The 26,808-nt window shown below is 42.2% G+C and overlaps 2 protein-coding genes and 1 long non-coding RNA gene across 4 annotated transcripts in view; 2 read left to right on the top strand and 1 right to left on the bottom strand.

Moving 5' to 3' along the window:
• tspan4a (tetraspanin 4a) overlaps positions 1-8,660 on the bottom strand; it is a 144,714-nt gene extending 136,054 nt beyond the window's left edge. Inside the window, exon 1 of one of the 2 annotated variants that reach the window (XM_086227182.1) lies at positions 8,606-8,660. The gene's annotated coding sequence lies outside the window, so the exon portion shown is untranslated. Of the gene's footprint in view, positions 1-8,598 lie in introns of both variants that reach the window. The other variant, XM_086227173.1, reaches the window with a different exon arrangement.
• A 5,541-nt stretch (positions 8,661-14,201) lies between these two features.
• taldo1 (transaldolase 1) lies at positions 14,202-26,783 on the top strand. Its single transcript, XM_086227140.1, has 8 exons — positions 14,202-14,410; positions 19,136-19,259; positions 19,686-19,793; positions 21,073-21,204; positions 22,683-22,858; positions 25,192-25,389; positions 26,112-26,257; positions 26,337-26,783. Exons 1-8 carry the CDS (start codon positions 14,311-14,313, stop codon positions 26,367-26,369), a joined length of 1,017 nt encoding a protein of 338 aa, XP_086083266.1. The 5' UTR covers positions 14,202-14,310; the 3' UTR covers positions 26,370-26,783.
• LOC147269043 (uncharacterized) lies at positions 14,971-19,078 on the top strand. The gene is made up of 3 exons (XR_015111266.1): positions 14,971-15,538; positions 16,132-16,627; positions 16,734-19,078. It is a non-coding gene; the product is annotated as an uncharacterized LOC147269043 (long non-coding RNA).
• Positions 26,784-26,808: the final 25 nt, after the last annotated feature.

Genomic DNA, 26,808 nt, shown 5'->3' with positions numbered 1-26,808 from the left:
AAAGTCAAAATATATTATACCATTATATAATACCAAAAAAAATAAAGAAGAAGTCAAACTCCAGGAGTAAGTCCAAGGAGCACAAACTGGATGGGCCAAGAGAGGGGAAATAAATATTAAGGTTTTTCTAACTCACTTCTGTCAGAAACTTTCTGTCAGAGTCCCTGAGAGCTAGCAGGCTTCTGTCAACAACACTCCAACTTTTCTGTTCCGTATCCTCCACTGAAGGAGGCAAACACAAGTATCGGGTAAGGTGTTCCTCTTGTCATCTGACAGTTTTGTTTCCATGGCAACTAATCCGCAGGCTGTGGCAGTAAAAAAAAAAAAAAAAGTACCTTGTGAAATTCACAATGAGAACAAGTCACTGTGGACTATGGAGTGGCAGACTGTGAATGTTAATTGAATCACAGACCTACATAGGAGCACAACAAATCGGAGAGAAATTGGCCAAGTTGGTCCTCCAACACAGCAAAAGTCAGCATTTGACTGTCTTTGTCATCCTGAAACAAAATGGGTGTGAAAGTGTCGGCCGGTTTGGCCGGGATGGAGCAGACCTTACAAAGGGCACAGCAATCAAGGCAATGCCAACACCTCTACGTGATTGTACATAATTACAGTGCTGGGAAATATACTGCTGACAGGCGATAACGATGTGTGACATCAGCCACTGAACGCTGATTGGGGATGTAATTAGATAAATGATCTGAAAATGGCACAAAAACAAGATAAATGTGTCAAGAAGGTTCGTCGATAAGTGCAACATATACAGCATATTGTGTTTCTCAGAGCTGCTGTGATTCAGTGTGAGGCTAGAAAGCTTGCAAACAGGCTTTGTTTTTGTCCTTTGAACAAACAAGCAGGTCACTGTGTGGCAGTTATAAAAAAGTTCCGTTTTTGCCGCCAGTTTTTAATCACTTTGGACGTCTTTTATCGTAAGCCTGTAGTTTTTTCAAAGGAAAAAAAAGTAATAAATAAATGTGTTAGAACAATAATAATAATAATAATAAAATAATAATAAAGTCAAATTAGGACGGACCCATAAATGTTTAAATGCACTCTTTTTAGTGCATTCATAGTTGTTTACAAATGAATTAGAAATGAAAAGCAGACGTATTCATAATCGTTCAAATCCTTTGCAGTTTGGCAGCGTTTAACAGCCTTTTGTAGGCATTGTGTATTATTCTGAATGATCCATCCACAACACATACAAGCTCCCACACACGCAGGCCAGCCCATAAATACAGGATCTAATATGAAACTGAAAAGAGAAAAACTACACAGTTCCTTCTCGGTTCCGGTTGTCCAGACAAACTGAGAGACAGAAGGAAAAAAAGGGCCTATGTAGGTCAGGGAATGAATCAAGAACAAAACACAAGTGGAGAGTGCCTTTGATGTGGTGGGAAATCTTGGGAGAAGCACAGCGAAGAGTTTATTTCTCAAATCTGGGCAGTGAAGGAGCCATGAAGTAACTGCTGGAAACAGCAGCACATCAGAGCTGCCTGACTGCAAAGAGGCAAAACACAACCACGCTCTTGGGCTGCAGAAGCAAGAAAGAAAGGGTTTACCACATCTGATTCCATCACCAGGCACGGTTTGTTTTGTTGTTTTTTGTTTTGGTTTGGGTTTTTTTGGGGGGGGGGGGTGTCAACAATTATAGGTTCTCTACAATTTTTATGTCCAAAATCCAGAGTCCAATAAAGAAACTCACTCATTAAACATAAAAAGCACTGCATCTCTTATTAACCTCCTGACGCCTTGATTCTACATGTTTGTTATTTCATATTTCATATTTGCCCCCGCGAGGAGGGAGAAACACCGCTATCAGCCCGGGTGAGAGCTTAACATTGCCTCTGATGCTGTGGGCTGGAATATCTGCATGGGAGCCCCACAGCACAGAGAGCTGCAGCGACAGCAAGGCTGTCAGCTCACCTCTACCCTGTAAGATTGTTTTTGCTAGCCTGCTGTCCACAATCCAAAACCTGCAGCAGAATTTTGTTTTTTCCCCAACAAATTCGGAGCAAATGCTGGACCAACAACAGGCAGTTAGAAATGCAGGCACCTCACTTGTATAAAGGAGGATGAGTTTGCAGGGGGAGGATCCGGAGCGTTTTTGTGAGTCACCTTTAAAAAAAAAAAAAAAGCGAGTCCCAAATTCCCATAATGCAACTCATTTGCATATTTAATTACACGCTCTTGACCTTGTAAACACTTGTGTTTCATTTTAGGTTCAAGTTGAACCACAGAAGACGGTATTGTTTTAACTGGCTCAGTGCTTCTCAGCACCTGGTCTCTTCGCACAGTTCGAAGCGTTTTACCACAATCTCACTTTGACTTCACTGCATATCTGAATGTAGAATCCAGTCTTGCAGGTTGTGTAGTCACATACTCTTGCTGTGGCGGTCGCCACCTCCCGTTCTCTCAACTCCACTCCTCAATTCCGTTTAAACAGAAATGTCTCTCACCACACCCAAATACAGTGACAACTTCCCACCACCCGACCCACACACACACACTCTCTCTCTCTCTCTGAGCTGTCTGTGTGTGTTATCCTCTAGCGGTTACAGCAAATCAACCAGAAGTGTGTGAGGATGTAAGCTGTGATTTTTTTATTCATCGTTATCCTTCTTTGGTTCCCTGTTTCTTTATAAATCATGTTTGGTTTCTTTACCTGTTTTTTCACATCTCTCTTTTTTTCCACACAAAAAGGTTCCAGAATAAATCCATAACATTTAGAGGAAGGTATCTGAGCTCGCTCGCCTCCATGCAGACGACCGAGAGGCGCTGGCAACCCAGTGAGCTGTCTTATCTCATGAATGAATGCAATACACTTCCATCAGCTGCAGTTTCCCACAGAAACAATGAAATAATTCAGTTGATATTGATATTATAGGGAACTTTTGTTGGAATAAGAAGCTGCAGCTGATTGGCAGAATTTAAAAATTGCATGAGAGCTGCTCAGAGAATCAAGAAGCCTTACTTCTGAATGTAGCTGTGGCACAACCAGAAACAAGGCTCCCTTTCCCCTGTAAAGCTGCCACATGAGCAAAGGTTGTTATTACAGCCCTGATTGTCTGTACGAGAATATGATAGATAAAGACTGTGTTCAGTCTTTCATCATAAGAAATTCTGTTAAGATTGTCAGAATCTCAGTTTTCTTTGTATTCAATCTGGCACACGTCAGGACATCATTGAGTTTGGAACCTTCTGAAAATACTGTACTTCAGATCTGGCGGACAGATGCTCTCCATTTTAAAGTCATGAAAATCGATTTTCACTCTGAAGCTATAGTCTGATCTGAGTCCAGGGAGCATCTTCTACAAAGTTAGGCTAAATCAATTAAGATGACTAAAGACTGGCCATGAGACGCTGCCAAAAATGAATATAAATGACACTCATGCTGTCACTTTGAGAGAGAGGCGGCGCAGACAAAACCGCACGAAACAAAATGTAACCCTTCCAAGGACCAGATAATACGGAGAGAGGTTTTGCATGAAAGGAATGAAAAGGAAACCTTAAAATAAAAGTGCAGAAATTATTTTGACTTTGTGAACCGCCTTTAGAGTTCTCCAAACACAGTGTATCGCGTAATTACAGGCTATGTATGGTTTTGTCTGCAGTTGCACTACCAAGAGAGCTAAAAAGAACAATACAAATGCAAATGTTTGCTTCTTCTTTTACCATCTAAGGTTAACTATACAGTCGAAACAAAACATTATAGTGACTTCATATATGCATGTAATCTAGGGCTAAATCTATTTTACTAAATCTAAATTACGGAGGGAAAAGTGAGATAAAGGGAGGAAAACATCAGGCAATGTAGCGAGAGGAGTAAACTGTGTTAAACTGGGTGTGTGACTGGGTGTCAACGGCGGTGAAAGACTGTGGTTTATGGCTTGTGGTTTTCACTCTGCTCTAACACTGCAGCAGAGCTCTCAGCCAGGAGACAAAATAGTCGCTTAGATAGAAGCTGGTGCCTCACATCCTGAGAGGAGGAATAAAACTACAGTTTGCCTTCATTTCCTCTTCTCATAGGTGAGCCTTTTAGCCATCTGCTTCTTATTGAGAATATATTAATTCTTGGAAACAATGTAGAAGAAGGTATGGTAGTGGAATTAATATTCAGTTCACGGGCAAAAGCTCCAGTGGACATTCCAGCAGTCAGCATGCCAATTACGTGCTCCCTCAAATCTTGTGACATCTCCGGCACATTTGAGAGTGTCCTTTAATTGTGAGCTGAGATGGATTTTCTCGGCAAAGCTTCAGTGCTCACTGAGGCGCATTTTAACACATTTGAGAACAAAATTTGTAAAAAAGAAAACTTCAGTAAGCATAAAGTCTTATGTGCACTCTATGTCACAGCGGTGTTGTTAAAATCCAGATAACAAGATCGGATGCAACAGCCTCTTCCGTGTTACAACCTGAATTAAAGAACTGCCTAGTGTGGCTGTAAAGATTAAAAAACAACAAAAAAAACAACAACAACATGTTATTGGACCAAAATGCAGATCCCCTCACATCTAGATAAAGCGCTCTGGTGAACAGCGAGATAAAGAGGCATGAGGAAGAAGAACATGTATGACAACAGAATGAGCGACAACTGAGGATGTGGCAATGACAATCTTTTACCTGACGATGAAAAGACAGCAAACCAAAGCAAAATAAAACTACAGCAAATCACACAAGGACAAACAGTTGGGCAAGGAAGGAGCTGATGGGATAAGAAACGCAGGGGACAGAGCTGTGGATGAGGAGGACTGATGAGCAACCAAGACAAGGTGGGAAACAGACAAAAACAAGAAGTAAAACAAGAAAAGATGCATATAAACACAAAGCAAGAACTGCAACAAGATCTGATCCAAATACAAGAAACAAACAACAGATGAGAGAAACAATGAGCAGCACAAAGATCAAAACTAGGTGATGTGTCCACAGACGTGCAAAACTGAAAGTCCACAATGAAAAAAATCAACAATCAAAAGTGACCGTGACACTGGCTGATGATGTATTTTGCTATGGTACTATTTCTAATATGCTTTCATTTCTCTTACTCCTTGAGCAGATGTTCCCTTGTGTGACCTCCCAGAATCGTGTAAGTCGGTTTTCTGTTTTATCTAGTAGTGTGACAGAAAAATCTTTTCCTTTTACTTGTGTGCAGCTTCCCTCCAAGGTTTGATTACTATGTTTTGTCTCATTTCACATTTTCACCTCATGTAACCTCTTACATTTTCTTTTTAATTTCTATGCTTACATATCCTCTTCAGCAATGATAAAAGACAGGAATCTGAAGTAGGTATTTCGAAAAAAAGACTCTGCATACGTTATCAAGGAGACATATTCCTACACTTCGGCGCTCTCTTTCCTTGGCAGGACTCAAGACAAGTGGGCAATGACAATATGAGGCTCAAACAGCAGGCATAAACTATAGTGAGGGAACAAACGGAGAGAAGACTGGTTGAAATCTGGCAAGAAAAAAAACAAGGAACAAAGCACAGAGTGAAAATTGGGTGAGTGAATTTGGAGCAGACCAGTGCGCACGCACACGCGCGCGCACACACACACACACACACACACACACACACACACACACACACACACAGATACACCTGCAAGCAGCAGAACAATGTAGCCCTGTTAAATCCACCCACAGTCGAGCCAGTGTTCAGGGCAATTATCCAGAGAGCTGCCACACCTAGAGAAGCCCACGTCAGCCACAGAAATCCAGTTGGACAAACAACACCAGCTGCCACGATTAAAGAAACTCTCAACACCTCGTCTCCCAAATCTATTTTCACTGCTTGCATCAAAATACCTGAAACAGGAAAACACAGACTGAGATGTGTGTGTGTGTGTGTGTGGGGGTGTGTGGGTGGGTGGGTAGTTGGGTAGGTGGGTGTGTGTGTGCATGTAACAGCAGCAGCAGCCTGGGTCTTGGCAAGAGTTTGCAGGCCGAGTGTAAACAATGGGCCGCTGCCAAATGTCCAGAGCCATCAGTTCATCAGTTCATGCTGGAACTGATGAAATGTGGGAGGACGAGGGAAAAGGAAGCTGCCTCCTTGTCTTTACTGTCTGTGTGCACATCCTGGAATATGTCAAGCTAGTCTGCCGCTGTGTGCTGGAAGGAGCAGGACATGTCATGAGCAGTACTCATTTAGTTATATATAGAACAAGAGCCAAAGTTATTTCTAAAGGAAAAATGTTCCTCTGAATAGTTTGATTCTGTTCCGTACAAGTATTACCCTGTGATATACTTCACTTCCCTCACCGCTGGGTTCACTTCACAGGCTGCAGTTAATTATAACTCGTGTTTGCAGTTGATGCACTGACACTGAGATCAATTCATGACTGAGGTTCTAAACACAAAAAAATATGAAAAATAATGCTTTAAATTGTGTGTCTGGCTATAGCAGGCAAAACTAATCAAGAGGACACACAACATTGGGCCCCATCGGCCATTTGATATCAAAGTCTAAAATGTTTTGAGGGTCCTGGAGGACTTAGGGCTCAGACAGCTGGATATGGTTTTTGAGACTGCAGTTGTTTGCTTTGCATTATGCTTTCACTATGTTTCGGATATCTTGACATGATACTTAGTATAAGTTTGCCATAGAGTGAGTGGTAATGGTAACCCCTGGCCTCGGGACATTTATGGTGGAAGAGCATGAGAGTAAGCAGACTCTCACTTCTCCAAACATGCCTCCATTAATCTCGGTCTCAGTCTTGTCGTCAAAATCAGAAATTTCACTACAAAACAAGTTACAATCGTGCAGTACTCTGCTAATCTCAGATGAACAGTTTTCTATGTTGGCCCCTTTCTATCATCGGAGGCCACTGCTGCTCAACAAAACTACTGCTACTGTTGAATGTCCTCATTTAACAATAGAAAATACAAATATCAATACTTGAATTGCATCAGTTTAAAGGGCTAGAACCAGGATAGCATCACCCACAAACCCGTGTTGGAAAGCCAGTATATCTAATCTAATCTAATCTCACCTAATCCATGTCCACAGTTGGGGTTGTCTTGTGGTTTTTGGGTCGCAGGTTCAGTTAGGTTTGTTTTGTACGTTGGGAAAAAGTAAACATCTCCAGCAAATGACAGCAACACAGAGAGACACTCACACTGAGCTGGGAGGAATAAACACCATAAATAAACATAGTCGCTAGTGCGCCTAGCTGTCGTTTATGCTCGCCATCATACTCGTGCCTCAACTCCTCATTTTAACTAGGACGGAGCTGAGGAGCATGCGTGTGAGTGTGTGACTGTCCTACTGATTGTCTCCTTGTGGAAATGAAAAATTGTTGTTTACATGTGCAAACTGAGTCTTGGTGAGTTTTGTTGTTTGTTTTTGCATCCCCATACCTGTAAATATATATAGTCACAAAGCCGCCACATCACAATGTGACCTGCTAGAACAACAACAACTTCTGACAGCCAAGAAACGAGAGCTGCCTCCGTACAACTCAGCGCAACACAAGACCTTCTCGAGGCCGAGCCTGCAGCCTCATGAGGTTGAGCAGGTGATCAGGATGGTTGTTGAGATAATCGATGGAAAGCCAAACCAAGCTTCTCTTCACAGGTGCGTTGCATCACGGTCTATCCCTTCTTGTGTTTTTACACAAAAAATCTTCATTCTACAACATGTTGCTCTATGTACAACTGCTGTGAGGCAGCAGCGAATGCAGTCCATCAAACCGATTGATTGTGAGACATTGCTGAATAAATCTGTCAAGATTTTTTTGTCACTGATGCAACGAGAAGACAAAAAAAAATAAATCATCACACTAAAGCCAAATGGGCCCTGTAATCCACAGCGGGGCTCCTGCTTTAGATATTTTCAAGATAGATTTGCCTTAAAGACTGCTCTGCTCGCTCCACTAAAGTTGTGATTAATTTTAATGCACCCCATGTAATATGGAGCAGCTTCATTTGGGAGACTTAAGCACCGCGGCAAAGCCAACATAGGGCACATTGTATGGTGGTGAATACCTCTGCCAGTGAGAGCTTTTAGAAGTCAGTGAGGCCCACAGAGTTCTTGTAACTCCTCCAAAAAAAAAAAAAAAAAAGTCAAGGGAGGGAATATTTTAAGGAATGGCTGGTATTCTGAAATGTTGTTCTTCTCCTCAAGTTTATTTCTGTCTTCCATGGAAGTCTGGGGAAATATTCCTCTGCCAATCACAGCTCACTTGTGCCCACAGTTTTACAATCCTCAATACAAAAGCAAGAGACATTAAGTAGCCGGTGAAGGAACACTGGGTAGTATCAAAGAATGTCTCGATGAGCCCCACAGAAAGCTTAAATATGATTGATGTCATCCCACCTCGAAGTGCAACATTCATTAACCCATTCACACAAGATTAATTGAACCAGGATACAGTTTATCCCCTCTAATTAGACGACTACAGCCCAACAAGTCTCCCTATTTATCACACTTAAATCTCTCAAACAAGGTCGCTGACATCAGTGCATGTGCATGGTGCAGTTAGAACTCCAACTTAAGGAGAAGAAAAGGTCAGGAAGAGGTCAGACAGAGGAGCATGTTTTATTTAGATGATCCATTATTTGCTTCAAATAGCGAGAGAAAAGTGAAAATGACTTACCACTCACCTCTCTCACACTCTCTCCCGGCTGTCCTGTCTCTTTCCACAGTGTAACAAAACTTCCCAAGCTGTTCCTTTCCCCCTCTCTCTCTCTCTCTCTCTCTCTCCCTCTCTCTCTCTCTCTCTCTCTCTCTCTCTCTCTCTCTCTCTCTTTCTGTATCACCTCGCAACATGGATGCACACGTGACTGACACTGGCCTTTAAAAACAAATGCTGACACCTAGCGGTAAGAGAAGAAAATGTCTTAAAGCAAGAATCATCCTTTGGAGAGATGATGACTCTTAATTCAGTGGTGAGTCATTTTTGGTGATTTAAAAGTTGCAGTTTTCCGACACATTTTCACATTTCACATTTTCAACCACACTTTAGTGGTTTATAAGTTGTTTTTCATTTAAGTCATCAAAGTAAATATTGTTCTCATCATGGCAATGTGACGCATTATTGGTTTCAAGGAAAATTATCTGCTTGGATTGATTACCATGAAACTTATTTCTCACGTTCCCTTCAGGATCCATTGTTTTAACTCTTTATTAAACCTTTGCTGGTGATGTAGATTCATCATTATGAGAGGTAGATGTGTGCCAACCGTCCCGTGGACCATCCCCTGGACTGTCCCCTGGACCGTGTGGAGCAGGTGGGTGAGACTGTGGGAGTCTCAACCAGCTGGATCTTTTATGACAGTAACTCCTGCTGTTTCCACTCACTGGTGAGAGATGTACAATAACAGTACCATCTCCTTCAATTGTCTACAGTTAAGAGCAGTTATTATATCATTGCAATGCTCTCTGGTAGAAGCTACAGAGGTCTTTGTTGCCTTTCAGAACTTGTTGTATATATTTCCATTTTGTCTTCTATCCATAATTGATCAGCCTGTTTTATTTCTACTGTGCGTCCCTGTTAACCCCTGCAGCTCCAACACTCAGCATTCTTCTCTGACTACATCCATCCATCTATCCATCCTCCATCCATCCATTTTCTTCCGCTTATCCTGTTAAGGGTTGGGGGGGGGGGGGGCTGGAGCCTATCCCAGCAGCTTCAGGTGAGAGGCAGGGTTCACCCTGGACAGGTCACCAGTCCATCACAGGACCAACACATAGAGACAGACAACCATTCACACTCACAGTCACACCTACGGTCAATTTAGAGTATCAATCAGCCTCGTCCTCTCTTGATGTCTTTGGACTGTGGGAGGAAGCTGGAGTACCAGAGAGAACCCACACAGGAACAGGGAGAACATGGAGACTCCACACAGAAAGATCCTGTGATGGAGCCGGGACTGGAACCTGGAACCTTCTTGCTGTGAGACGACAGTGCTGACCACTGCACCACCGTGCCGCCCTCTTCTCTGACTTCAATAAAGTCTTATTTTGTCTTAGCTTAACTGAGTTTATCAGAGCATTAGCACATTAGTTATAGCACTATGAGTGTTTTTTCCTGCTGTGATTAGCATTTAGCTTTGCAAAAAACTTTTACTGATGTATATCCTAAAACCATACTGACTTGCCCAGGTGAGGGCTACTCGGTTGTGGCGCATTTATTCAGAGCATCTGCACGGTTCATAATGCTGTTCTTCACTGGAATGTAAACTATATGTATAAGTTGATTTATTATTGCAGCCACTGCAGAGCACAAGTTGGTTTGCTGAGTGTGATGATGTGTGAGGAGCAACTATTCTAATGTCAAGAGGTAAATCCTAAAAACCGAAATCTAGCAGACCAGAAAGACAAAACCAGTAAATTGAAAAATGGAAAAAAAAAGTGGCCGCTGCACGGTGGTGCAGTGGTCAGCACTGTCCCCTCACAGCAAGAAGGTTCCAGGTTCCAGTCCCGGCTCCATCACAGGATCTTTCTGTGTGGAGTCTCCATGTTCTCCCTGTTCCTGTGTGGGTTCTCTCTGGTACTCCAGCTTCCTCCCACAGTCCAAAGACATCAAGAGAGGACGAGGCTGATTGATACTCTAAATTGACTGTAGGTGTGACTGTGAGTGTGAATGGTTGTCTGTCTCTATGTGTTGGTCCTGTGATGGACTGGTGACCTGTCCAGGGTGAACCCTGCCTCTCACCTGAAGGCTGCTGGGATAGGCTCCACCCCCCGTGACCCTTAATGTAGGAATAAGTGGAAGACAATGGATGGAAAATATGTGTGTCAGTCAAATGCATGCCCATGGTAACTGCAAGCTGATTGCAACATTATCAACTTTATTTATTTCTACGCCTTCACATCGGTGACCGCTGTGGGCGTAGAATTATTGTGTTTTCGAGTTGTCCGTCCATCTCAAGGTTAGCATGACCTCACGTCCGTCCTGTTCTGGTGGACGCAATATCACAGGAAGGCCTGGAGGGAATTTCATTACATCCGGCACAAACATCCACTCGCATTTCAAGGACGAACTGATAAGAACTTCGTGGTCGAAGGTCAAGGTCAGTGTGACGTCACAAACACCATTTTTGGACATAATTCAAGCAGCAGATGTCTAATAGAATAAAATGAAGGCGTGATGGCCTTTTATATCCAAAAGGTCAATTAATCATAAAGGAAAAAAGTTTGCTGCAGGCAGCTAATTAATACTTTCTACTTCTATTGGCTTTTAATGAGAAATGCGAGACAGTTGCATCTCCCTGCATGTGGTCTCCCTCTTTTTAGAACTATGTGCGTGTCATCAGCTGTGAGAGGCTGTTAAATGTTGATATGTTGGTATAGCAGACCTACAATTTTGATAATGGAGTAAGTGACAGCAATATTATGCTTGTGGGTTGAAATATTACTTTTTGAATGCAGGCACATCTGCTGGAAGGCAAGCGAAGCAATCACAGCAAGTGTAATGGTTTCTTGAATTAAATTGTTCCCTTTTATTGCAAATCAAGCAGAGGGCAGGGAGAGAGAGCAGGTGCCTGAGTACAGTTATTGAGATAATCACACAATCAAAACCACATAATACTTTGGAACATGGATACATGCTGACGAGACAGCTCTCTCTCTCTCTCTCTCTCTCTCTCTCTTTTCCTCTTTTTCTCCTCTACTGTGTAATTTTCTCATTTCAAACGTAATTTGCTCCAGTTTACTTTATTGCACCAAAGTCAACGTCTTCATTTGGGCTCTTGAATACTTAAGAAACTATAAAGAAAGATGAATCATCCACATCTCTTCTCATCACTCTCATGTGAATGATGTGTGGTGTGTTTTAATCAGTCAGCCTGTTTCTCGCTCTCTCTCACACCTGCCAGCCATTGCATCTTCACCTCGGCACCACAGCACCTGCCAGATGCTTGCACCATAAATCTACCCTCATCTGTTCACCTGCTTGCTTAACCTGTCAGCGTGCTTCTGGTACCTGCTATTCCTGTACTGAAGATTTCCAGCCTCTTTGCCCATCCCACGGGTTCTCCACCCTCTGTTCTGCGGGCTCCTGCTGCTGAGCCTTTTCCCAGATATCGTCACCTGTCTGAGCCCCGCCCACACACCATCCTGCCTCCAGCTCACTACTGTCAACATCCACTGCTTATTACTTTTGGAACTTTAGCCCCCTTGGGGAGGAGGTTAACCCAAAAAGTCTTTCTTCTCTCCTGCACCGTTCATCCACAGGGGTCACGCGAGTGTGAGCTTCTGAAACTTGGAGATATTAGCAGAGGAGATGGAAACATTGAGAGCCGCAGATTTATGTGTATGATGTTTGTGCTTTATAACGTGTGGTGGGAAGGTATTACACTTTTGAAAGCAGAAGATTTTCACCTTTGAGGTATTGCATTTGTGGTCGGCAAATGTTATTATGTTTGTGAGTAATTTGGTAGGTTTATGAGATTATTACATTAAAAGCTGCAAATCTGAATTGCCTTTGTGGTTTTATTAAGTTTGTGGGAAGTTATTAAAAATGCAGGTATAACACGCTTTCTCTCAGTCACAATAGAGCTGAATGTCATTTTTTTAGGACATTTGTCCTAATATATTTACAGTATATATACACACACACACACACACACCTCTCTCTCGATCTCTCTCTCTACATATATATATATATTTATATTTATATTTATATATATATATATGTGTGTGTGTGTGTGTGTGTGTGTGTGTGTGTGTGTGTGTGTAGATAGATAAATAGATAGAACCCACACAGGCACACAGGAGCAAACTCAACACAGAAAGATCCCGTGCCCGAGCCGGGGCTCGAACCCTTGCTGTGAGGCGACACACCATACCAGGGCTGGAACAAAGCACCAACATAAATTTTCGTTTAGAATCTCTAGTTTTGATGATTTCATTGACATTTGGGCTCTCAGCAGAACTAATATGAGGAATGTAGGCCTTTCTAAAAGGGACAGGGCCTGCCTTATCGCATGCATCTCTGGAGATAATGTAAACATGTGCAATATAGGAGCAGCTACAGAGTACCAGCCTCAATGCTTTCATGTTTAATACCGTGCGTTCTGCCTACTGAGATCTCCGAATATCTATTAGGTCCAATGATGATTGCCGACACTGCTGGAGGGACAGGATGTCGGTGTGCTAACATTCTCTTGACTGATGTCAGACCAGCCAACAGTGTGAAAACCTGTTGAGGTATTGGAGCCTCAGGACAGGATTGTCATCTAAGAGCAGTATTCCAGGACAAGAAGGAACCTCTGTGTTCATTAATCTTGATAATTGGGTTGAGAACACATTCCAGACAGCTGATACAACAGGATGGTTCCCCAATATGTGCATAAAAGAGCTAATTTGGTCATTAATACAAGGGTCGCCGTTTGGGGAGGAGGTTAGTTTTATCACGCAAAGCTTTCTTGAGGTAGAATAAGTCCTGTGGCAATAGGAAGAACTGGATTGCCTGGAACAGGAAGATCAAGTGAGACCACAAACAGACACTAGGAATATTACTTTTGCCTTGGAATGTATGAAGAGACAGCAGCAGCATGATGAGCGTCAATGAGCCACCAGTGGGAAAAAATGTCATTGTTTCCTGCTGGATTAATGCATTAACATACATCAGTATTGAAAATGTTTACTAATTTAGAATCCCAATCATCTTGTGACTTGAAGGGACCAACATTTTCAGTATTTTTAGTTTTGGATCCAAAATTCATTCATGAGTCATTTTATGCAGAAAAAAATGAAAAAAAATTGAATTATTACAGTTACGAAAGTGCTTTGTTTTGGGCCAGTTTAGAATTATAAAGCACTGCGGGGTGTCCCTCAGGGCTTCCTAAGGTGGGGGCCCCAGGACAAAACTGCAGGTACATGAGCTTAAATCAAAAAACGTGTGTAAATTTATAAATAAGTGTATCAGTAAACGTTATGATGGGCTAATTGTAAAAACATTTTAAAAATTACTTTAAAAAGCAAGTATGTAGGATCCCTGATCATTAATAGTTATTTTATAATTGGATGTAAAATTGTGAGGTACCATGCACTGGGTAGCTGAAGTTTAGCACCTTGTAAAGGTCTATTTTTTTAAGATTTTAAATGTTACATTTTAATAAAACAGTTTATTCACCTTCGTACCGTGTCCCACCTTGAAGTTTCAGTTTGTCGCTCTATTTAAGCTCTCCTGCCCTTCCTGCTCGAGCTCCCTTTAAAGCCGCAGCGCGTAACCGTCGCTTCTTCCTCCTCTGCCGCGCGCTCGAGACACTTCTCTGTTTTGTTGGGTTTTTTTTTTTTTTTTGGACATTCCGCGTGCGCTCACGTGTTTCTGTGTATAAAAGGGTCTCTGTCCGGTCTCATCATGTCCACTGTATCACCAGACAAACGGAGAAAGATGGACTCAGCGCTGAACCAGCTGAAGAAGCTCACCGTGGTGGTGGCAGATACGGGAGACTTCAACGGTGAGCGCCTGCGTTCAGCCATGCTAGTGTTAGCCGGTTAGCTTGCCGCTAACTGACCAGGAAGGATCTGGTTTTAATGTGAACGACCGCGATGTCAAGAGTAGCACGGCTGGGCGAACCTCAGATGTTAGCATCGACGTCAGTGTTTTCAGCTAACGCCGCTAAGCATCCTCAGTAATTTAAGACTCGAGTTTGTTCTCTAACTCCAGATGATGACATGTTAATGCGATTATCCCTGCTAGCTAACATGATTTAGCTTTAGCTTTTCGGCTGACCACCTGCTAATATTCAAGTTTTTATATGATGGTAATAGTGTTTTTGTGTTTGTGTAAGCCTCACATCAACCCCATAAATGACACCGCCTGCTAACTACTAGCTGCAGTTAGCATTTATAATGCGTGTACAGTAAGCTGTAAATTACACCAGGTGTGTAAACTAAAGTCAGACTCAAAAAGATGTTCCTTCCTTCCAACAGTTGAATGTTTAAGCTTCACCGTGTAGAACGATACGTGCAGAGTTAGAAACCAGAGGGCTGTTTTCAGAGATGAAAGTGTTCATTTTCTCCCTGCAAGCTTGCTTAATGAAATCATTTATACTTTGCTCCAAAATTCAGCATCCGCATATGATGTGGAAACCTGCCAGTGCACAAACACTCACAGAGTGGGTTAAAAACAGAAGCAGAAAACGTCCAGCAGTTAAACTTGAATAATTTCACATCAACATGTGATATTTTATCATGAGAGGGACATGATAAGTGGCATTCTAAGATTGTGTAGGCTAATTGATTCAAGTGTTTGACACACCTAATAACATTAGAACATGTTGGTATGCATTAATGCAAGTGTGGAAGGGAGCCTACTGATAACAAGGAACAAGGTGCGAGTATTGCTTCCTTCCTTGTTTGTCCTTTTCATGCAACGGAGTGAAATATCATGTTTCCTAATAGGTACGAATGAGGAAACAGGGTGCAGTAATTCAGTCTGCCTCTGAAATAAACCAGAGAGGCTTGCAGACTCAGGATGACATGACAGAATCACCTCGCTGTGAGTCCTGCAGCCAGGCATGACTGGGGCTGATAAGGTTACAGTTGTTAGCCTAACAATGGTGGATGTTTACAGAGACTTGTTGGTAAGATAGTGAGTCTTTTATTCACTGTGGGTCATTTCCAGTTCTGCTGGTAGTACAAGCCTAAACCGGTCTGATTTGATGGACCGTCATTGGTCATCATGATACATTGTCGAATTTTAAAAAAGGAGTAAATCAGCAGCCATCAGAGAGCTAAATCCAGTTGTTATGTTAGTAATGAGTGGACCTGGATGTTAATTTGATTTTATCAATTCAAGGACAAACAAAATTTAATTTAATATAATTTTGGAATTAACAGACACAGTAATTCAATCTCTCCCCACCAATGGCAAGTTGACACAAATATCCAGGAAAGAAGAGCTGTATCACTGTCTGCAATTAACACATTTAATACAGATGAAGAGCGAAGGGAAGACACCTGCCTCATGCTACAAACAAGTGCTAACAAAAGGTTTTAACACCACAAATTTAAATTAGCAAAGCGTCTGAAGTTCTGACTCATCAAGGTCTTTAAGTGATCTTGGGATGCATCTCTCACTTCAGTATCACTGCTTGCTGTTGTCCCATCACCAACATAATATGTGTTTATTGGTTATAATTGGATTAATGGAGCTACTAATGTCTCTCTCTGACAGGCTGTGAGTAGTTTACTGCTGAGCTGTGGAAGCATCATGAAGGAAAACAATTCTAAGAAGTGCAACAAAGGAAAATCTACTCTGAGCATGTTGTTTTAGGAGATACATCAGAGTTTGTCTCAAACTAGAGAACTGCATATAAAATAGCAACATTTTGCATTTCAACGAAGGTGATGTTGTCCAAGTGGGCCGTCTGTCTGTCTGTCTGCTCACACGACACAACTGAGTCCCAGCAGAGCTGCTTCCAGTTGAGTAGTTTTCAGTTTCTGTTCCTAAGACCAGGATTCAGGTGTGACATCAGCACCAACATGTGTTCCGTTAGGGCTACAAATGCACCAAGATGATGCTCAGCACTGCTGGATATCTGATCACTACATACACACACACTATCTAAAGAAAAATGCGCTGTGAATGCGACTCTTTTTAAAGTACAAAATGATCAGAGTCAAATAGAAGAAGAAACAGAATAAATGTGGTGCTCATTCATGCCTATCAGGTAAATGCATTGGAGGGGTGTGCCTCTGCTCACAGGGAAGACGCCTGCTGCTGGCAAAAATGATGGATTTGGCAGCAGTGTTTTTGTGTTTTGCTTTCGTTTGCAGCAGCAGCTGTGTGACGTGTGGCGCGTGGTGTTCCAGTCTGCTCCTGTGTATATGAACCCCCTGCTGTGGCCCCGGCCTGTCTTGGTCCTTTCTTAACTCGTGCTGTTGTGTCATATTAGTTGAGGATGCACTGCAAATTTGCAGAACCATTTGATTTGAGCAAGTATGAGCAATAAGGTAGTATTAAAATGATGAAATTATTGAACTGCAACGACTGATGCTTTAATACAATTGAATACAATTAAAACTGTAAAAATTAAGTTGGACTGATGTGATCAAAACTTACAAGTTTTGTGTCGTATCTGTCAGAAATGTACCACTCCCAAGAGTTTTACAGGTGACTGAGAAGCTAATTAGGAGAAAGCAAATATTCAAACTGTAACATAGTTTGTAGTGAATTCCAGAGTATCACAAGACACTTCAGATTTATTCACATTTTAAGACATTTTATTGATGAGGATGAGTCAAAGATTATTAACAGATAAATTAAGACAGGATTGATTAGTTGCTGCATTTCAGCACAGCAGCTGGTTTCTCAGAGTATTGATCAATAGTCATTGAAAACCACGGCATCACTTTGAGTTTGTGTGGTTACTCAAGATTTACACTGCAATAAGGCTCCTTGCGTGTCCAGGTTTTGTAATGTCAGTTACATGAACGATGTAATATTTCAAGTTAGAGCCCGATTGATTTAATTCGTCAGCTTATTTTATCGCCCAGTATTTACTTTCATAGGAATCAGTATCAACCTGTACATTTGTATACATAAAGCAATGTGTGATCCTTGAACAGGGCCTTTATTGTGAGCGGAAAGATCTCTGGATCCTTCCTGATGATGGAAGGCTTTACGAGCCTGGTTGGAGAACAGAGGGAGTCTTTGTTCTCTCTGATGCTGAAGAGTTGGCAGCACTGACCGCTGCTGCCGGACGGCTGCATTCAGGAGCTCACACAAACCCACTCTGCCACTCTATGGAAAGGCTCGTCATTCGTGCTCGCAAATCTAGAACGAGTCCAGCCTTGTGAACAATTCTCTCAATGTTCAACGTGTTCAGTTAGACTACGCACTGTGAGAGTTTTCTCTGCACATCATCAACAATCTCACTCATCAGTTCCTTGTGCAGGACATTTGCCCTTGTTGTGAATGTGTTTACATTTTAGAGGTGATAGAGTTGCTGCGTCAATAGTTTGGACTGTATTTGCTGAGTGTGGAGTCTTTAAAAAATCCCTTGAAGCTTCTAATCAACCTTGAGTCACAAACAAAACACTGTAAAGTCATTATTATGCTTCTTAAGGCGCTGTCTTCTTTGGAGATGGTGTGTCTAGCTACATTTCATTCTTACCCTGAAGACATGCTCACCCCTCTGCTTCATGTGGCTCAGTCCTCTGAGGATACTTGTATGAACTGTAGATGGCGCCATTTTCTCACCTCATATTATCAGTGTGTTATGATTTGACATGTCTGCGTCTGATTAAGACTTCTTTTTTTAAAGACGTGCAAAGACACTGCATCCTTAAATTTATTCAGGGTTCATGATGTTATCAAAAAAAACAAAAGAAAAAGACATTGTGGAATTTGAAAACTGTCGTTTCCAGTTCTGGAAAAGTTTTGAAAAATTTAGAAATATTTTTGAGAGTCACACAAATAGCCTGCATATGAGTTCATGTCCATCAGTTATGATTAACCAAGTATAAATTCTTATGAGTATTTATTTATTTAATTCCTGTTTAAAATGAAACCACATAGCTTGTCAGTGAGTGCAGTTAAATGTACTACAGTAAATTCTGACATGGATTTCTGGTTATCTATCATGTGTAAGAATTTCGGCGAATGTATGGTACAGACATTTGTAAAAGTTTGTTTCAGAAAAAATATTCATAAATTTTGAATTGTGCTTTTTGTTGAAGGTGGGTAGAGGTCTGGACTTATTCGATCACTTGTCAGTGTTGATGCGTGATTTTGAATAGACAGATCAACACGTGTTGAAAAGAATAATACAAAGATGCAGATATTTTGTCTTTGTCCCATACGTGCGTGGATTAAATAACAGCAATTAACTAAGTTCTGTGGCTGAGTATTCATAGACGTATTTTGTAAATAAAATGAGTCTCTGGCCATGTTTTCAAATCAATAATTTGATATTAACCCTGGTTGAAAATGAGGGATATTAAATATATATATGAAGTGGTTCAAAGACATTGTCATGGGTCACGATGGTGTTCAGATCATTTGTATTAGTTTTGACACCTGCAGAGAACCAGGACTCATTCAAATGATAGCATGATGATAGTAGGTTAGCGACATCTGTCCTGAGCTCATGTCAGAATCTTTTCCTCGTACGAGTTCTTTGCATGAGATCTCAAAGAACTAAAAACCTAACATGTAAACCTTCCCTGTCCTGCAGCCATTGATGAGTACCAGCCTCAAGATGCCACCACTAACCCGTCTCTTATCCTGGCTGCTGCCAAGATGTCCGCCTACCAGCACTTGGTGGATCAAGCCATTAAATACGGCATCGCTAAGGGCGGGTAAGAGCTTGTGGACCAGCCTCTAGTCTTCACCTGTAGAGGGCAGACTTGAGCTAGAACAGAACTCAACTTGACGTCATTTGCTGTGGAACTGTCTTTTGTTGTTGTCCTGTGTTGTCAGATGTTGTATAACACACAGGTGCCTCTGTAGAAAATGTTGCTGAAATTCTCTTATTTATAGCCACTCTTCACTTATGTACTTGCTCCCTTTTAGGATCAAATTCCTATTTCAGTATTTTGTTTAAGAAATGGTGATTCACAAATAAACATAATGAAACAATGTCCGAATCAAGATGCCTTCATTGTGAATGTATTTGTCTGAATGCTTGAAAGCAGTCTTGCAGCAGGGAAAGAAGGAAGCTGTTGGTATCCTTTACATTTGCTGTGTCAGCTCACCAAGTTGAAATGGTTTTCCTCCCCCATCAGGACTGAAGAGGAGCAGGTGGCCAACACCATGGACAAACTATTTGTGAGTTTTGGCCTTGAGATCCTCAACAAGGTCCCAGGCAGAGTGTCCACTGAGGTGGATGCCAGGTAGGTGCAAATTAAATCTGTCAAGGCACCGTTCTGACAGGAAACTGTTAGCACAATGATAGCTTGCTCGTTAACTGTCTAGAACTTTGAAAATCACACAGTAGACAAGGTAAAAGCTGACGTCAGAGTTTCTGTTGTCATAGCAGTTGGTTGCCATGTTGAGTCACTTCCATTGTGGAGGTGGAGCTGATTATTATTATTATTAAGCCTAAATCCCCTGCTGTCTACCAGGGTACCTGCACAATGATCCTGAATCACCACTCACTGTGTCATGGTTTATTTCCCGCTCTCACAGAAAGTAGCAGTTACATCGATGTAACTCGGCGTTCCACCTTAGTATCTGAGAAGAACTTTTTGGTTTCAGAGTCCCATGAAAAACCTCATCTGCTCTTTGTTGGAACCATACCTCAGTTCTGATATAATAGCAGCATCTGCAGACCTCTGAAGGCAGTAGTTTCCAAACTGTAGGGGCGGGGGGGGTGCCAAGGAGGTTGCAGTGTCCAAAATTACACACCCCCCCCACCAACTGGCAGGTAGATAAGTATGATATCCTGGAGCGCTGGAGGCTGACAGATCACAGGAAGGATCTCAGCCTCGGACCAGCTCCAGGATCCTGTTTTTAGAGCTGAGCCTCATGCTCCCTCGCCGATACACTCCTGTACAGAAGTAGACGCTGTGACGCGTCCTCAACCCGCTGCACGAAAAGTCCTCTGCCCTGCAGGACACAGCACACATCTACACTTCAGAGATTCAGTCGCTCTATTTCCACTTACTGATTAGATCAGTTGTGCTTCTACAACACTGCCAAGCACCAGCTGGGACTGAAAATGAGCCACCTTCATGGTGTATTCACCTGCATCTTGTAAACTTGGAAATCTCTTCAGAAGGTTGTTCAAAATAGGAATATATATATATATATATATATATATATATATATATATATATATATATATATATATATTAATTATACATACATATATATTATACATACATACATACACACTTCTCGCCGTCACTATCACACCCAAAGTACTGCAGTGGTTTGGCCACATAGCTCCAGGCCTGCTAAGATGAGTTCTCTGGTGACTCTCATGACACTCCAGACAAGGTAAATCACTTAATTGTCGGACACAAAAGGTCAGAACTATTAAAAGCTTTACAAGATGCATTATTGTCCTTAATAGCACTGTCTAAACAACTGTGGGATTTACTTTAGCAGTAGAAGAGACCGAGTAAAACAGGCCATTAATTGCTGTGCTCTCTTCTCCTCATCTGTCAGACTATCTTTCGATAAAGCTGAGATGGTGGCCAAGGCTCTGAGGCTGATTGCACTCTACGAAGAAGCTGGGATTAGTAAGGAGCGTGTGCTCATCAAGCTGTCATCCACATGGGAGGGAATCCAGGCTGGCAAGTGAGTTTCACTGAAATGTGTATTACATCTTCTGGTATACGTTTGTCTTTTTTTTTTTTTTTTTTACCATCTGTCTGCAGGAGCAAGCAAAAACTACTGAAGCCTTTTCATTTAGTCTCAGTCATTTCACGAGTTTATCAGGGCTGGTACATTCATAAATATCTCAGGAATTACCATGTATTGTTTAATATTTAATGATAATTAAGCAGTATTATATATGCGTTAGTGAGCAAGTGCATCATGCCTCACTACATCAGCCACCACAGGTTGGATGTAACTCACCAGCTCATGATGTAATGACTTAATGGTTCCCAACAAGATGATCTGTGTTGTGATGCCTGACTTACGGCCAATTGACTGACACTTGGTTGACACCCAGCACAGGAACAGTATTATCTACTCCCTGTTCAGTGAGTTGGCTGTTTTCTTTGTCAAAGTGTTTGCCAACCGAAGTTAAGAGTGGGTGAGAAGTGCAACAACAAACTCACAAAACACGGTACAAAAGAAAACAGTACAGCAAGCCGGCATGTAGGAAACACAGCAGAGGTGACGTCATAGTGAGTTTCTATCAATAGAGGACTAATATTAATGAGCAATGGGGCAGTTGAGCTCAGCTGGATGTGCGTCACGTTCTTAATGTCTGATTAGTTAATCTGATTGCCTTGTAGTAACCAGCTGTTAGCACCCCACAGCTTCCTGCTCCAGTTATGTTACAGTTAGTGGTTTGCATCTGATTTATCATATTATGTTATATCATCTTTCTAGCATTCATCTTAAAGAAATACAGATACAGCAGGGTTTTCTGAGTATTGTAGATGTCAGATGTTTGGATAGAACCACGAAGATTCTGGCTCTCGGCTGGAAATCAATGCATGTTGGCATTGTAACTAATAAGTTAATTTCATTTGCAAGGGACATTTTCTGTGTGCAGGTCAATAAAGCCATTTCATTAACATTATGCCCTCGGGTGCCTGCTTATCACCTCTGCTAAAAAGTGTATTGACCCTTGTGCAGTGCACAACATTTTTGGAAATGCTGAATTCCTCTTGAGTTTGGGACATGAGGTAATCCACGAGCCACTCAAAATATGTTAGGCACTTGTCACAGACCAGATATTTATGATCGTTTTATGACTCTGACTTTTGTAAATTTTGTCAGAGAACAGAGTGTTGAAGCAATGCGAAGGGTTTGTTTGTTTGTTTTTGGAGGGAAACGAGCAGTAATCTCTGAACACATTACCGGGTTAATTGAACCCATCCTGCTTTAGAATTAGAGGTCATATTCATATCAACCGTTAAAAGTAGTTCTACTTATTTTACAAGTACAGAATGTGCTTCCTCTCGCCTCCATTAGACGGTCTGTGGTTCTCGCTGCGGTGTGTCATCTTTCAGGAGGGTCTCAGCAGAGGAAGGCTGCATGCTCACGTCTCGCCACGCGACTGATTGTTGTCCTAAAACGCCTTTCTTTTGTTTCTGCAGAGAGCTTGAAGAGAAGCACGGTGTTCACTGCAACATGACCCTGCTGTTCTCATTCGCACAGGCTGTAGGCTGTGCAGAAGCCAATATAACGCTAATCTCTCCCTTCGTGGGCCGCATCCTCGACTGGTACAAGGAGAACACCGATCGCAAAAGCTACGAGCCTCATGAAGACCCAGGTAGAGCATCATTAGCTTCATGAACCCTGCATGTCAGACTGGAAGCCATTTTTAGTTTATCAGGGTGACAGCAGACAGGTATTGTTTTGTAGGGCGTCTAGTCCCTGACTATTATGTAATTAGTAGCCACTGTGGTGCATCGATCAGAATGCTTGAAACGTTTGTACACTCCAATTGTCAACTTTATTGATGGAACAAGATTATCAGGAGATTGTGAGTGATGGTGAATGAATGTTTCTATGTGTGGTTCTGTCGAGAGAAACTTGAAATACTTGGTACTCAAATCAAATACTAAACAACAAATATAATCGCACATATCCACAATCAGTAACTTCTACAATAATAATTAATAACAAACATGTATGATCTGTTCATGCAGTAACACTTTCTGTAAATATAAATGGCGCCAGTAGGCGGCGCAGCAAGTCTGAGTAAAGGCATGTCCACCTTGCGTGGCTATAAAGGAACAAGTATTTACGGTGCTAGTAGTCGCCATTGCTACAACAATTAAACTGTACTGTCACATTTATGTTATGTATCAACACCAACGCACGGCAAACACAATGACAAAACAACCGCACACACTGACAAGACAAGATGACCACGACGCGTTCCAAACAGTTACACACGTAAACGCAGCTATTAACACACTGTTACCGCAAATTCACATTAATATTTATACATACTACAACAAAGCGATACTTGAGTAAAACCAACAGAACTATGGATTAAACAGTACAACAAATAGTCACAGGTATGTGAACGCACACGAACTCTGCCACCATGCTAATGTTGCTGCATCATGTTCCCGACACTGTCTTAATCTATGATGATTGTGGGGAGCAATGTCACATCAGTCCCCATCATTCACCAGCGTGCACACACATGCGAGAGCCTCTCAAGTGGGCTCGCCGTCTCTGATCATCAGTCCGAGCCAGTAACACTCAGTCGTGCTCCTGAGGCTATACAGAAACTGTAAACATTGTTACAATCGGTGTAGAAGGTCGAATATTTTAAGTGTTTTATAAGGAAGTTTATGCACCAATTCTATATTTCACAAAATTTTGGAGTGATTGCTGTTTTTTTGAACAGCACTTGTTTGAAGAAAACTAAAATAAATCCTTGTGTCTAAGTTAGCTAATACCTCCACCATGGCTACCTCAGCAAAACCCAATGTACAAAAAGAGAGAGAGAGAGAGAGAGAGAGCAATTCATTATTATGTTAATCAGACTAACCCCAAAATGTGATGGCTGTCCCTCGGCCCCGTGCTACACCCCTCCACCACGACTGGTGAAAATCTGCTTCGTAGTTTGATGCCATCCTGTAACGGTCAGACAGGAGCACCTCTTGGCAGAGGTGATTACGAACATCCCAGTATACGATGGCGCCAAATGCAAATCTGGAATGTAATCAATCCTGATCCTGCAGGTCACAGGCCTCTGGCTCTGTTTTTAGACTGCATTAAACTGCAGTGTTTAGGTGTGGCCAAGATGACGCATGCAGTTGTGTAAGGTGATGATGTTGGGAATGAATGGTATGATTTTTTTTTTTGTCCAACTGTTTGAACTGTTGGCATACGTCTGTTCCTGTACACAATAGCCTGTTATTGGTGTTCTGTCATGTGACAATGGAACATACATAGAATCTCAATGAACTTGGTGAAGGGCAGGTACAAGGGTGCCATGTTTGATGGGCTCCTCCCTTCCCGCAGTTAACAAAACAGTGGCTTGTGTTTGTTACTCTTTCACTGTCTGCGAGAACGGCCTCATCAGCGTGTCTAGATGGGATAGCATTTACACCTGCTGCACTTTGTCCACACTGACATCCCCTCATGCAGCACCATCTTTGGTTGTGGGGGCCCAAAACAACAATAAAGTCTTTAATGTGGTCCCAGCATCATCTGATGCAACCTGATCACCCAGAATGCAGTTTGATTGTCAGGTGTAATAGTGTGCAATATTGAATTCACTTCAGCTAGACATAAGGGGTGTCTTTTTTTTGTTTTTGTTTTTCTTCTCAGTAATGAGGCACATTTTTCTCTGAAACCTCATCTATTTTCTTCCGCCCTGAAAAGCTATTTAATTAAAATCAAAGGAAGCGCCGCTGATGGTATGTGCAAGCAAAAGTGCCATTTTCCTAACTTTAGCTGTAATTGTGTTTTTGGTTTTTTTTTTGTTTTGTTTTTTTATTTTGATGGAGTTGTTCGTCAGGTCTGGCTGCTCTGGGCATGTGATGGCGTTTTGTCATGGTGACTTGGTAGCCCTCAGAGGCTAGCATGCTTGACATTTTATTTCATTTAGGTGGCTTCAGGCTCTCTTCTTACTTTCGGTAGGTGTGCTGAGTGTGACAAAGATTTTCAACTACTACAAGAAGTTTGGCTACAGCACCGTGGTGATGGGCGCCTCCTTCAGAAACACGGGCCAGGTGAAGGCACTGGCTGGCTGCGACCTGCTCACCATCTCCCCCGGGCTGCTGGCGGAGCTCACCCAGGACCACAGCGCTGTCACTCGGATGCTCAATGTGGAGACGGGTACGGCTGTGATTCATAGGCTGCCTTCCTGCCACATGCAGTTATTTATTGGCCAGTTGGGCTTTCATTGCACAAGGCATTGGCCGATTTGGAAACACACCATGAGGTAGAAACCAGTATGAGAACATTTGACAGATGGTCAAATAATCCCCTGGCTGTCACACCCCTCCGCGCCTTGATACGGCTGCAAACGTTTTTGGTGTGTGCAGCGGACACACCAGGCTTCTAGCTAACTCATCTAAACTGCCCACACTGATAGGAGGCTCAGAGGGAAGGAGTGTCAAAAGTCATGACCCTGACAGAAGTCCAGATTTTCACTCAACCCTTGAGCTCTCCCTCAGCTAAAGCTGACCTGAACCAGGGCATCGATGCGTTAATGAAAAGAACGATTTGAAATGGTGTTGGAAATCTCAGTGAATGATTTAAGTTACTGTTGTAAGAGAAGGACCTTGGCACAGTTTTCGCTGCATTACAATTCTATGACCGTAAGTGGCAAGAGCTCCTGTACCTGACCTGGAAAGAACTGATGGGGGGTTCCGAAAATCCCTTTTTTAAAAAGAAGAGTACTGGTGGAAAGATTTGCATTTTTCCAACAGTGATGATCCACCCCTGCAGCCGTACCTTTATCAGGTCATCAGCTACGTGAGAGAACGCCAATATTTGAGACCCCGGGATGAGACGGGTTTTGATTCCACTTTGACCCTGATGGTTTGTTTTTGCAGCCAAGGCATCTGACCTGGAAAAGATCCACCTGAGCGAGAAAGACTTCCGCTGGCAGCACAACGAGGACCGCATGGCCGTGGAGAAACTGTCTGACGGCATCCGCAAGTTCGCTGCAGATGCCGTCAAGCTGGAGACCATGATCAAAGTAAGACTATTCCATTTTGCCTCCCCACGTAGAGCATTCGCCACAGTTTGCCCTTAACTTTAAAACTTTTCAATTGCAGGAGAAAATGCTCAATGTGAAAAACGGCCAGTAACGGGACTCTCCTGCCACACTGACGGAAGTATGAGGAGTCAGGAGGCTGTGTCCTTTGCCCCAGACCACCTGAGAGGAGGATGAAGCAGCAGAATCACCTCCCTCCTTCTGTGACCAAACCCAAGGGACCCTCCTCCTGCAAGGACCAATTCCTCTCTTAGGCTACGACTGACTAGTTCTGACCAAACATACACAGTGAATGATGTTGGTGTGGAATTAAATTATTCTAATGTTTCTGGAGATTTGACTAGAAAGGGATAAGTAGTGTCTTACTGGGTTTTGGTCTTATTGTTATGTTGTTTCTCCAAATGACCACTGAAGGATGAAAAGACCACAGTTTTGCTATCAACCATGTTTGAACAGAAAATTGTACCAACGCTCTTAAGAAAAATTAAACGTTTTGTCTTTCCATAAATAAACACGAGTGACGAGTTTGTTTT

This window comes from Aulostomus chinensis, chromosome 2 (assembly GCF_037954235.1).
Source record: "Aulostomus chinensis isolate RoL2024-O1b breed Wild chromosome 2, RoL_Achi_v1.0, whole genome shotgun sequence".
Classification (NCBI taxonomy): Eukaryota; Metazoa; Chordata; class Actinopteri; order Syngnathiformes; family Aulostomidae; genus Aulostomus; species Aulostomus chinensis.
The sequence above is the reverse complement of the archived record's forward strand: the minus strand, read 5'-3'. Positions and strand labels throughout refer to the sequence as shown.